Genomic DNA, 13,305 nt, shown 5'->3' with positions numbered 1-13,305 from the left:
CCCTCTCTCCGACTGGGCAGGGCCCTCTCGGGGAGACCTGTCAGTGCCAACAGAGATATCTACATGTCTAGTAAGTGTCCCTACTTTTCCCAGAATCCCAGAGGCGGTTACAGTATCCAGATTCTACAGACATCAGAGTAAAGCCACACCAACGAACTCCTGTACTAATGACAAGGAAAGTCATTCTCCCTGACCTTTATCCCAGTGCCCATTTCCTCCCCAGATAAATTCACACCCTTGTCTCCTACTCTGGATTCGCATGGGATCCGTTCCCCTTTCCCACCTCCAGCCTCCTCTGAAGAAGGTCCCTAGGCAGTAATAGCATCTAAGCAGAAGCATATCTTATCTAAATCTAGTACTACCCTTTGCAGCATCTCTGAGTTCCTGGCTTCTGGTGGACCCTGTTCTCTGGTCTTCTTCCTCAAGTTTCAAGTCAGCTACCATCCTAGGGGGCCTGTCAGTACCAAGTCAGGTGTAGTCATGACCCAAGAAGCCTAAGTCCTGCCTAAATCCCTCTCCAGGGTCTTACAGTAGAACACACTATGAGAACCAAAGCCTAGCTATGGGTGAATCACCTCCAACCCTCCTGGTTTCAACCAAGGCATCCTTATCACAACAGAGGAAATTCTCCAATTTTTGACCACTGCACACCTAAATCTACCTCAGACCCACCCCTCACCCCCATCCCCTTCCAGTCTCTGTCCTGACTGAGCTGAGGGTCTCACCTAGCCTGAAGACCTTAGGTCGTTGCCCCTAGCAACGCCAACTGCCCTTCCTCCTCAGATGTCCCTAGTAGTTACCAGAAGTGGGCCCTAAGAGTTACTGAGCATGTGTAGCCAGGCCTGTGGCTAGGCATGCTGGGAGTTGTAGTCTCAGGAAGCACATTGCCACTTGGAGGAGTTCTAAGCCGGTCAGAACACAACAGAGCAGAGTAGCTTCCTTCCTTTTCCGTCAAGCAGGGTTTCCACACATACTATGTGTGAGGTGGGGAGCAGGGGGAAGGGTAACGGTCCCCTCTTCTAAGATATGACTGCTTGTACCACAGTCAGAGAAAGCGTATCAAAGTTATACCTAAGAAAGAGAAACTCACACCTTTAGATATATTTTCATAGACCTAAGTGAACTAATGCGCCAGACTGCAAAGCCATTTGAACTGCAAGGCCGGCGGTTCTAGCTCACCAGCTGCTCCTTGGAAACCCTATACAGGGTTGCTATGGGTTGGAATTGACTCCATGACACTTGACAACAACAAGGGATCTAAGGAGTCCTGGTGTGGCGCTGTGGGTTAATGCGCCAGAATGCAAAGCCATTTAAACTGCAAGGTCAGTGGTTCAAGCTCACCAGCTGCTCCTTGGAAACCCTATACAGGGTTGCTATGGGTCAGAATCGACTTGATGGCACTTGACAAGAACAAGGGAACTAAACATAGTATTAAAAAAAAAAAAAATTATAGCGTAAGGAGACTATCAGGGGTGGAACAGGAAAAGGATCCTTTTAAGAAAAATGAAGTAATGGGTGAGAGTGCCAACAGCTTTTAGAGAAAAGAGTTTAGGTACAGAAAAATAATATCCAGTGTTTCCAGAGAACGTAAGGGGAGGGATCTCTAAAATAGAACCCTAATAAAAGTTTGAGAAATTTGTCTCTCATCTTTTCCATTCCTTTTGTTTAATCAGAGGGACCATATATCTGCCTTAGGATAATCCATCTTCCCAAACTGGAGGAAAATACCCAAGTCAGGCCTTGGTGACTAAGCCAAGTAAGACCACAGAACCCTCAAAAGTGTCCAAGATCTGGTCATTAATTGGCTAAGAACTGCAACAGTACTCCCTGAACTGGCCCTCCACTTCCTAAAGGTAGCAATGCCCTTCCTGAGACATGTCACAGGTAAGGAAATTCTTGTCCTTTATCACCCCCCCCCCAACTGTCCCAGTCTACTAGATAGGGAGAGTGAAGCATCCAGCCCCACTTCATCTTTTCCCAAACCTGCCACACCTGAACGCAAAACAAGGTGGTCATCTGGCTGGCCCATAGAAAAACTGTACCCATAGGAAAGCTGCTGTAGAACTTCAACCTACCCTCCTCCCTACCTCCAAACATCTATGGGATCAGGACACAAGCCAGGTCTCTCTTCCTGTCCAATCATTCAAGACCTGGTCACACCCAAGATGATCAAAGGGGCTTCAAAGTTTCCTAAATGTTTGCATCTTACAGTCTTACCACCATTGTCCCCAAAGATCTCTTACCCTTTTTGCTCTCAAAGGCGAGGCCAAAGGAATCACAAACACAAAGAAATAAAAGCAACAGTGATAATACAGTGGGTGGGAGGAGGACCGCCTCACACAAGGCCAGATGGACAAATTCCTCTGCCCTCCTCCGAGGGCAGCCCTCTCAGGCTAGTAAGTCTGGCCCTACTCGAGGTACAGAAACCACTTTTGTCCAGCCTTGGAGACACAGTACCAACATCCTCCAAAGCCATAGCACCATTGGGCTTATGAAAGTTGAGAGATTGAAAAGCAAGGAGGAAGAGTATCCCTCCCTCCCCCGCCCCCGCATCCCTGTCCTTAAACAGAGGGAGCTGGGTTCTGGAGATCCCAGAGAGCAAGTATAGATCTAGGTAGTACAACTGGGCTGGTACAACTCAGTCCAAAGCCTAAGAGGCCCAAACAGCAAGGAAGAAGGCAAATAGTTGAGTTATTTTAACCTACCCTCCTCCATGCCTCCATCCCAGACCTATAGCTTTCAACTCCCATTCACAGCCAAGGGGGAAATGGAGACTTGGAGAGGTGAAAGGCTGAAGTAGGCCCTTGAGTGAACAGCTCTTCAGTAGGACTCAGGACTTCCTGGTTCCCAGCCTGAGAATCAAACCACACCTCTCTCCACCCCCATTTTAGGTCAGCCTTCCAGGAAGGATCCAAATGGCAACACTGGCCCTGTCGACCCTCCGGACTGTCCCTGGGTCATCTTGGGGTCAGTCACAGCTAACAAAAAGAAATTGAATCCTAAAATAGTCATTTCAAGACAGAGAATAGGCGGAACCCTCCACAGGAGTCAAGGACAGAGAGCACGGGTGACAGCTCACCTCACTCCACTACCCTGTGCCACCTCTCACTTTGGGGGTTACCACACAGAAATCTTTCAATGGCTAAGCCCCCTATTTTTCCCTTTCCAAGACCAGGTTCAAAGTGACAGAGTGTGTGTATGTTGGAGGGGGTGGAGTGAGGAAGCAAAATGCACTAGGCAAATCCCTGCTAGGCAGCATGACAGGTGTGAGAGGGGCTGTCCCAGCCCAGGGCCCAGAGGCCGAAGGCTCATGCTGTACCCTCCGTGCACGCACACCTCCTCCCAAGGCTGCAAACACTGGCTTCCAGCAGAAACAGCTCTGGTCTGGTCATTTCCCCTCCAAAGAGGTACAGGCCACCCTATTCAGCAGGACTCAGGCAGGAGCTGTGGACCTGCTCACATTCTCATGTGAGAAAATGCCTGGGGAGGTCTGAAAGTATCCTGCAGGGTTGTCCAGGACTCATGGGCAGCCTGCTTTCCACAACAGCCCCAGAGAAAGCAAAAGACAAAAGCCATTTTTTGCAGCCCACATTCACAGGGAGCAAATCTCAACAGCCTCCTCTATAATCCCTTAGAGATTATGTCCATCCCGAGAGGAGAGGAGGAAAAGCAGGTTAAGACAGCACTAGGCCTTGGGCTCTAGGGTCACTCTGCCAAGAGGATCAGAGTCAGAGCTACCCCTCAGCCCCACCTCATTCTTGCCCCAGTCACCCCCTTCAACACACAAGTCAGTTTCCACACACTCTCCCCTTTGCCCAATGAAAGGCCTGGTGAAAGATCTGGGGTTCCTTGAGTTTCCCAAGAACAGCTTTGGGTGCCTGGCTGGGTAGAACAGCCTTAAAGTCCAACCTGGCAGTAAGTCTAACCTGGCAGTGACGCTCTCCCTATCCCAAGTTCCGAAAGGCCCACAAGGAACCCTGCGGGAGAGGCAGCAGCCTGGGATTGGAACTGGCATCGGGGCCTGGGTCCTAGTTTAGTGGAGCTCCCCCCCAACACAAAAATAAACAGGCAGCGAAGCGATCTGGCCAGGTTCCCAATCTCCCGTGGTTCCCTGAACCCCCCGTCTTTAAAGAGGCACACCCCAAGACACAAGGCCTCAGTACTGCCCTGGCGACTGGCTCAGGTTCCCTTGACAAACCCAGCCAACGGAACCCTCCCCAATTCTGGCAGCCCCTTCTCCAACCTAAAGGCCAGCTCCGGCCAAGATAGTCCATCTGGCTGCGCCCCCAGTCCAACCCTTTCTGGGCCTTGGCCGGGCGGACTTCACTCACCTCTTCACAGGGCGATCCAGAAATCCTCATCCGAGAACATGGCCAGAGCCCGGGCCGCTCCCCGACCTCCAACCGCCAGAGCGATCACAGCCGCCCCCCGCACGGGGGGGCCTAGGGGGGCCAGAAACGGTAAATCCAGGTCGGAGTGGCCACCCTCCCGCCCCCCCCAAAAAAAACAAGAAGCCAAAGAAGGGTTCTCTGCCTTAGGTTCCAGCAGTTTAGGTTTCCATGGACAGCCCCAGGGCGGCGAATCCCGAGCGGACACAAAGAGAGCACCGGTGGCTTTGATCTTGGGCGAGCAGGCTCCGCATCCGCGTCGTCGGGCGGCCTCTTAGTCCCAGGGCTGGGCCAGCGCCCCGGCCGCCCGCGCCGGGCTCGGGCGGAACGTCGAGGCTCTCCAGATGGAACGTCGAGGCGCCTCCCCAGCAGCCCGGAAGGAATGCCGCGCCGCCCGGCGCCGGGCCCGGATAGAACGTGAGACCCTCACAGGAGCGCCGAGCCCCTATCCCCGCCCGGGCCGGCGCCCTAGGGCCGTGCGAGCTAAGGCGACGCGAAGCCGGCGGGGCCGCGGGGTTGGACCTGACACACACCCAGCGCCGGGCTCCTAGATCCCAAGCGCTCGCCCTTGGCGGCTTCGAGCCCCCCACCTTCTGCTCCCCCCGGGGAAGGGAGGAGGGTAGGTGGGCGAGGAAGAGGAAGGGGCGGGCGGTGTGAGCCCTCTGCCCGCTCCCCGCCGGCCGCTCCAGGCCCTGCGCTCGCCTCCCTTCCCCTTCTGGCTTCTGGAGCTGCCCCGCCCCCGGCTTGGCCGGCTCTGATCGGCGGCACCTCCTCGACCCCCAGCCGGCTGTGATCGCGGGAGGCCTAGAGGTGCATGGCCCAACCCCGGCTCCCGGCGCCGGGGGGTCAGGAAACTGAGCGGAAAGTGGGGAACGAGGCAGCCATTTGCAACCGGAGAGGAAAGTAGTGCAGCGCGGCGCCGCTCCGCCTCCCCCCCTCCGCCTCCTGTTCGGCCGGTAGGGTGGTTCCTGCGAAGGAGCTATTTCCTGGCCCGGGATCTCGGCAGCGGTCGTGGAGATTCGTGAAGCCTCCGGCGCGAGATCTGAGGGGGCCTTTTGCCTGGGGAACCCCACTCGAGAAGGGGAGAAAGGAGAAGACGCGGCCCTATTTTGTGTTGGAGCGGAGCTGCGGAGGGATACAGTCCTCTCGGACGAAAGGCTGTGACTCTGCAGTTCTACGCACACGTTCCGGAATCCCTCCGCCACAGGTTAACCCCGACTGCGCCGGGCCGGCAGCTGTGCAGACACGTGGGAATGAAGCCCCCCGCCTCTCCGTCCCAGCCTTGGAAGTACTTCCTTTACTGCCTGGCCAGTTAAACTAGGAATCCTGACACTTTCTAATTTCATTTCCATGGAGTCATCGGTCTCTGAAACTCCAGTTGCCCCCTTGCCTAGTTCAGGGGCAACCTTTCCCGGGAGGGGGATGGAAGAAGCGCCCGGAGATTGGCCGCTGCTCTGCATCCTGGGAACTGGAGTCCGCAAATGGAGAAAGTGAGGCAGGGAGCCTGGCGCTGGAAAGGGTGGGTTCTTGCCACGTCTGGGGGCCCGAAGAAAACCGGAACGCGTCCCTAGTTGTTCCTCTTGGCTCCCAAATCCCCTCGTGAGAGGAAAGACTGTCAGTAGCTCCACAAATCACCACATACACTGCCCCATCAAAATATAAATGTAGAGCTTCCCTTTTCTGGGTGCCCCCCACGCCCACCTCGTCCTTCTGAAATTTCAGGGCCTGAATTTCCATTTTTTAGTAAACAGAGGGAATGATTTTTGGATCCTTGCTGCTACTTGACTGAAGTACTGTTACTCTAGACAAATCCCAAAACACTGCTTGCAGGCATCCCCACACATACCTCATAAGACTGTTATGAAAGGACCCATGCAGTGAGCAGAGGAGACAAATTAACTATGTGCTAGATACTTTATATATTCTTAGTTATACTTAACCCTCCTTATAGATTACATGAAATTATTTCTATACTTGTTTTACAGATGAAGAGACTGAGGTTAAAACAGGTAAAACTGCCCAAAGAACTACAACTAATGAGAAGTTGAGCCGTAGCACAAACCAAAGGAGTTTTTTCTAGATTTAAGAAAAAAAATTTTAAGGAGGATATTAAAAACGAGGCGGGTAAATTTGGTCCAAGGCTTGTTTTGTGTCCACCGGAACTTTTTGTGATGGTGGAACTACACTATATTCACGTCCAAAATGCTTCAAATGTGTGAATGTTGCAACTGAGGAACTAAATTTTTATTTTGTTAATGTTAACAAAGGTAAAAGTTAGAAGCCATATAAAACTGGTGGCGTCCATGTTAGATAATACAGGAAACCTTAATTCCCTACTGTGCAGGGTCATGTTGTTGTTAAGTGCCATCGAGTCGGTTCTGACCCATAGTGACCCTGTATAGGGTTTCCAAGGAGCAACTGGTGAGCTTGAACTGCTGACCTTGCAGCGCAAATGGCTTTGCAGTCTGGCACATTAACCCACAATGCCACACCATGTGCAAGGTCACAGGAGCACTGAAGCCTGGGTATGTCCCTCCGCACACTGGCACCATCTCTGCAGTAACCATCCAGATTTATTTTAATAACAAAGTCCAGAAGTGACCCCACAACTGTCCCAGGTATACTGGGAGTTAAACGAGACAGATGTTGACAATTTGGAAGGCTGTTCCCTACTCTCCATACTCGAAAGCAAAAAGAAGCAGTTGCTCAGTAGAAAGACCTCCAATTATTACACCAGTAAACACGATTTCTTAAGCATTTTTTTATGAGAAACTGATAAGCATTATTACGTAATACCTCATTTAATTCTCACCCTATGAAGCAGGTTTAACCCCACTTTATAAATGAGAAGGCCTGGTGGCATGGTGGGTTAAGTATTGAGCTGCTAACCAAAGGGTCAGCAATTGGAATGCACCGACTGTTCCACACCAGAAAGACAAGGCAGGTACTCTGTAAAGACTTATAGCTTGAAAAATCCTATGGCGCAGTTCTACCCTATCCTATAATGTCTCTAAGTCAGAATTAAGGCATAGAACTAGGTTATAAATGAATGAGAAACTGAAGCCCAAAATTTAGGTGACTAGTCTAGGAGTGGAAGTCCCTAGGACCATCAACAAGGAAAAGATCCGAGAGCGGGACCCTACCCAGAGAAGCAGCGACTGTGTGCTGAAGACTGGGGGGGGGGGGGAGTGTAGGGGGCAGGCTTGCAGGGTATACCCTTTGGTTGGCTGATGATGCATGGAGGGGACTGTAACAGCAATGAAATGATACACTATAGAATGAATGTAAAACTAACGTTCTCCCATGTAAACTATCATATAATTCACAATAAAACATTTAAAAAAAAAAAAAATTTAGGTGACCGCCCAATGTCATACAGCTAAATTCACTATTCCAACCTAGCTATTAGCCACTATTCTTCACTGCCACCAGGCCTTCAGATTGCATATTGATAATACTTTTGGAAAACCTCAGATGTTGATGTCAGACCTGATGGAAATAGCAAGCTCCTATAATAAGTATCCCTGATCAGATGTGCAAAAGGCCATAATCTAACATAAAGAGAAAGGTTGGTAACAGCCCTAAAGAGACTTCTAAAGCCACTGAGATTGCTCTTCGGAATATGCTTCTTCCAAAAGCCCTTATTTCTGTTTAGACTATAGCAAAAACCATCACCCCTAATTTTAAGCTTGAACAGCCTAGAGCCAAGTTACAACTAGATATTGTCCATCTACCCCAACTTAGGTCATTCACAGAATGTCTTAGGGACTCAGGCTCCTCCAGTAGGCACGAGAGGTCTATTTTCCCCTACAGAAGGTATCATTAAAGTAACCTTTATAAGTTCATGGAGGAGATATTAGGTAAATTCAGGTCTTAGGGCTGAGAGGTGAAAGGCAGTAGAAAAGTAGAGGCAGATAGGACCAAACCTTTCAATCTGAAACATCCACAAGGATACTGAATTGAGATGGTAATCAACTGAGAAAAGGTAGAAGAAGCCACTAAAAAAGGTAACAGAACCCCGAAGGTGTGAAAGGTCTGAAAAGGTCACCAACGATGATATTAAAAGAATAAAACATACCCATTTTAATGAAAAGGACAGGGAAAAGGGGGAAGAATAAAGAGTGACATATACCAGCGGCATTCTTACTTCACTCTTGAACTCAACTCTCTTGGGGAGCCTAAATCTTCACAAGACTCTAGTCCCTGCCTCCACACTCTTTTTTTAATTCTTAGATCATTAGGAATAAGTGGCTTCATTACCCTTCTGAGTTCTAGCAAATGCCTGCCCCAGGACTGAAGCTAGGTCACAGCATGTGGCAGCTGACCACTAGAGGGCGATGTTTGTGTGGTTAAGGGGATCTTGAGGACCAGAGGCACTAAGTACATCATCTGCCTACAAACATGGATGAGGGTGGCAGCCAAGTGGCAACTGATACCTGTATCGGGAGAAGCCAACAGAATAGAAAGTTGGGAAATGCAAGTAGTTAAGTGTTAGAGTAATGGCCTGGAATGAATGAGGAGTAAGGAATAGGAATGAGGTGAGAGGAAAGAATTTGCCCAGATTGACCACCAAAAAGACCAGTTATCACTACTTAGAAAACAGGTAAAAGAATGAGTGTAGTCCTGAGTCTTCTCAGACACAAAAGTCAGCAACAAATGATTTCTCAGTTTATTTGTTTATATACAGTGTCACCCCAAGGAGCCAGCTCCACTTTAGGAGTCCCTAGCTCCCCTTACCTATAATTAATACCCATATACCAATGCCGCAGGTTGTAGCAGAACTCATTAGCAAAAACTGGGGGCTAGAGGCCAGTGCCCATGAGACATCCTTGCCCCTGTGTAAACATTGACACCCAGGCCACAAGAGCCTGAGAAAAGTGTGCAAACTTAAAGGTACCAGACTGTGTGCTCAGAGGGCTAGAGACACAGCTGGCTACCATACCCGTGAAGTCCTGAGGGTATGCCCCACTGGAGCCTGGCAAATTCCAGGACAGAGACAAGGCAGTTACCCCATGCCCAAAGGCTCACATGAGACGGCAGTGACGTTCTTGCCCATAGGAATTCTCCACACGGGCAATCTCCTGGATGACTTTGGTGAAGATGCCTTGAGTCAGCTGTAAGGGACAGGAATTCAAGGCAAAAGTCAGTCAGTCAGTACACCAATATAATACCCGGCACTTAGGTGAATACCCACTTCCCCACCACGAAATAATGCCACGAGTCCTGGAAGCGTAGTGGATTATACACTAGGCTGCTAACCGCAAAGTTAGCAATTCGAATCCACTAGCCACTTGAGAGAACAATGAGGCTTTCAGCTCCCTTAAACATTTATAGGCTCAGAAACCCTATACAGGGTAGCTGAACCAGCATCACCACCACACCACACAACCACACAACCACTACCAACACTAGCCCCCCCTCCTTCCTAATATCTATGTCAAGTCAATACCTGATTTTCTCGAGCAGATGACTCCATAAATGTCGCACCCCAGGACTCTGCCAGCTTCTTCCCTTCAACTGCTTGGACCTCCCTAGAAGTAAATTTAGGACATGAAGATGGAAGATAGCAATGTCTCCAAATTCTTTGCAAAATCTTTATAGAATCTAGACCTCCTCTAGGCCACCCTACTTCCCCAAGGTTTAGGAGGAGGATTGAGAAAGAAGATATAAGTAAACAAAGGGGTGAAAAGTGAATGTAGGACTGAGACTGGTAGGATGTGTTGGCTGGGTGAGAACTGGGGACTCCTAACGTAGAGCTGGCTCCCTAGAGTGACAATGTATTGTTGTTGTTGTTAGCTGCCATTGAGTTGGTACCGATCCATAGCGACCCTATGCACAGCAGAACGAAAACACTGCCTGATCCTGAGCCAACCTCACTACTGTTGCCACACTTTAGTCCATCGATGCTGCCACTTGGCCAATCCATCTCATTGGGGGTCTTCTTTTTCTCTGACCCTCCACCTTACCAAACATGATATCCTTCTCCAGTGACTGGTCCCTCCTGAAAATATGTCCGAAATATGAAAGACTAAGTTTGGCCATCTTGGCCTCCAAGGAGCACTCTGGCTGCACTTCTTCCAATGTATATATACAAATTGAGAAAGCTCTTACTGACTTCTCTGTGTCTGGGGAGAGCTCAGGACCGGTATCAGTCTTTACTTTCTGCTTTTCTCAAGGCTGTGGTCTTTGTGGTGGTGAATTAGATTAACTCTTTCCTCCCATCTAACTCCTAGTCCTTAGTTCTCATTCATTCATAACTGTTACACTACCTTTGTACACTATGTGAAATTATGGCTTTTGAGGTAGAAGGGTTGTCTCATTTTAACCCTCAAGTTCAAAACAAAGAGAAATGAAATTATTTGCCAAACTTAGTGACAGAAGAACAGGGCCTGGATGGTTTCTAGACCAGCTTACTTTCCGTCACCCTGAGCAGCAGAAATTCACATACCTGGCTGGAGAAAGATCTGCCTTGTTCCCAACTAGCACCACTGGCAGCCTGTGAGGAAATAGGAATCACTATAAGTTCCCCTTTCATTCCCGTGAATTCCAGCCTCCCTCACATCTGGACTGAACAAATCTCCATTAGCCCAGGCAGTACCCATGTCCTCCCTAACTTGGACCGATTCTCTGCTCTTCTCCAACTCCTCCTGTCTACAAGATGTTTCTATCCCCTAAGGTCACATACCTGGTCTTCCCATGGCCTTCATGTAGCTTTTGATAGAGACTCTCAATGACTTGGAAACTTCAAACATAGAAATGGAGCTGTAACCTTAATTCTGGGACAGCTCTGAAGGCCACCCAATTCCCCCATTCCCAACCATGGTCACTTACCTATGCTGAGAGGTGACAGAATACACAAGCACGTAACCATGAACCCCGATGATGAGTGAATAGGGTAGAATGCTGTACTCATCCTGACAAGAAATGGAAGCATCAGTTCCTAGATCTACACCATTCGGAGGGCCAAAGGTTGGTGGGACTCCATCCCAGGGACCCTTCCTAGGACACCCCCTACTTCCTACTCTAGGAACTTCTGTTCAACAAATATTTATAAAGTAGCTCCAGTGAGCCCTACATACTGCTAAAAGGCTTTACTTTTAATACTACTTTACAAAAAAGCCACAGAGGGCACAAGATTTTAACTCTTAAGGCAACTGCCCCATTTGGATACTCCACCTCAATTAATACCTGTCCTGCTGTGTCCACCAGGTGTAGGTGAAACTCATCTTTGCCAAGAGTCACTATCTTGCTGTAAGCTGAAAAGAAAAACTGACCATGAGGTGCATTGTACGGCTAGCAATATGTGGTCCCATACATTCTCAACCCTGGGGGTGACTGACAATAGATGGACCAGGTCCAGGGAACGCAACAGGAAACTGGAAAGACAATGCTAGGGTTCTTGTTGTTTACAACTACACCACCCTGGACACAGTGCAAAATCCAAACTCTAGCTCCACTCACGCCATGCAGTTATTCTACAGCACCACACCAGCACTCCGGTGCCACTCATAGAACAGGATTATTTGAAAAGGATTGAACGTCTAATTAGGTCAATCCCTTGATACCAGAGAGAGTCCAAATTATGGAGTTGGGTGGAGCCACATCCCTGTCACACTAAGGGAGAAATCTACTCACTATTCTCCACTGTAGGGTCATAGTCTTCCAAGAATTCGCCTTCCACAAATTGATGTGCCAAAGATGTCTTCCCTGTGGGGAACAATGATGATTGTATCCAAATCCCACATTTAAATTCACATCCTCAGTCCTTTCAGTCTGAAGCCCTTTGCTAATGGGGATCCCAAATTAGCACCCCAGCTTATGAGTGCCCCCAAAATGCCTTCCCCTAGCCACTCCCACCCTCTTTTTCTCCAGGGTCTCTACACCTTCCCTACAATACAGCCATGGGCGCCGCAGGAAGTCTTTCCCTCCGCCCTCCCTCCCCTCCCCTCCGAGATCCGAAATTCCCTAGCGTCTAGTCAGCCCTGCCCCACCCCAGGGCACAAGCGACCACCAGCCCTACGCAGACCTCGCCCCGAATCCTGACCCCACTCCCACGACCCAACGTAATGGAGAGAACCACTCTATCGTTCCTCCAACCAAACCCACATTAACCCTTGTGTGCCCCCAGTCCCTGTAGCGGCCCCCACTCCACCCCACACCATTTTGCCTTTCCTCCTCCACCCTTTTCAATCCTTGCTCTACACTACCATTCGGACGATGCCATCATTCCTCCTTGGGTCGGACTCCCACGGCAGAGCGCCCCCTCTGGCCACAAAGCCACGGTGCGTCCGTGCTTTCCCTAGGGCGGAGACTCACCTACAGAGCGGTATCCGAGGATGACCACCTTTCTGTAGCGGACCAACGGCATGGCAGGAGCCGGCCCCAAGGGGCTTGGAGAACTGCGGGCTGAGAAAGCCCGAAGAGGAAGAGCTCAGGGTGTAGGCGGGTGCAAGAAGCGTGCAGGAAAGTCGTTCACCCAGTAGCTGCCTGGGCCAAGCAATAGGGAAACCAAAACAAGCGCCGCGCCCGGAGCCGGCCACGTGATCACAACACAGCACGACTAACGCGAGGGAGCCAGGCGCGGAGGGAACTACACTGCCGCGCCGCTCCCGGCTCCGCCCCCCAACTCTCTCGCCATTGGTCCATTAGAAAGAATAAGGGCGGGGTCTCCAGCAGGAGGGAAGGGTGGGTCTCACGTGGAGCGGGAGAACAGGGAGTTGCGCCTGCGCAGACTGGAGACTGTTCATTCATAAAGAAACAGAAAGGAATCCGGGGTCCTAGAGATTGTTTGCGCAATTGCAACCAGCAGAGTAGCTACTAACGGCCTTGAATGGGAAATATCTGCTGGGTCTGGGCTGGAGAGTCTAATCAAAGAACTATTGACTTCCATTTTACAAGGATGCTGGATCTTTGGATA

General features: G+C 50.0%; 1 protein-coding gene across 1 annotated transcript; it reads right to left on the bottom strand.

Annotated features, from left to right (window-relative positions):
• Positions 1-9,412: 9,412 nt before the first annotated feature.
• On the bottom strand, positions 9,413-12,756 carry RHEBL1 (Ras homolog enriched in brain like 1). Its single transcript, XM_006870089.1, has 8 exons — positions 12,705-12,756; positions 12,024-12,095; positions 11,577-11,644; positions 11,220-11,302; positions 11,074-11,130; positions 10,837-10,884; positions 9,838-9,919; positions 9,413-9,502 (listed from the first exon to the last, which is right to left on the bottom strand). Exons 1-8 carry the CDS (start codon positions 12,754-12,756, stop codon positions 9,413-9,415), a joined length of 552 nt encoding a protein of 183 aa, XP_006870151.1.
• Between the last annotated feature and the right edge of the window lie 549 nt (positions 12,757-13,305).

This window comes from Chrysochloris asiatica, unplaced genomic scaffold (assembly GCF_000296735.1).
Source record: "Chrysochloris asiatica unplaced genomic scaffold, ChrAsi1.0 scaffold00138, whole genome shotgun sequence".
NCBI classification, from domain to species: domain Eukaryota; kingdom Metazoa; phylum Chordata; class Mammalia; order Afrosoricida; family Chrysochloridae; genus Chrysochloris; species Chrysochloris asiatica.
Note: the sequence above shows the minus strand (reverse complement) of the source record. Positions and strands in the feature narration are given on the sequence as shown.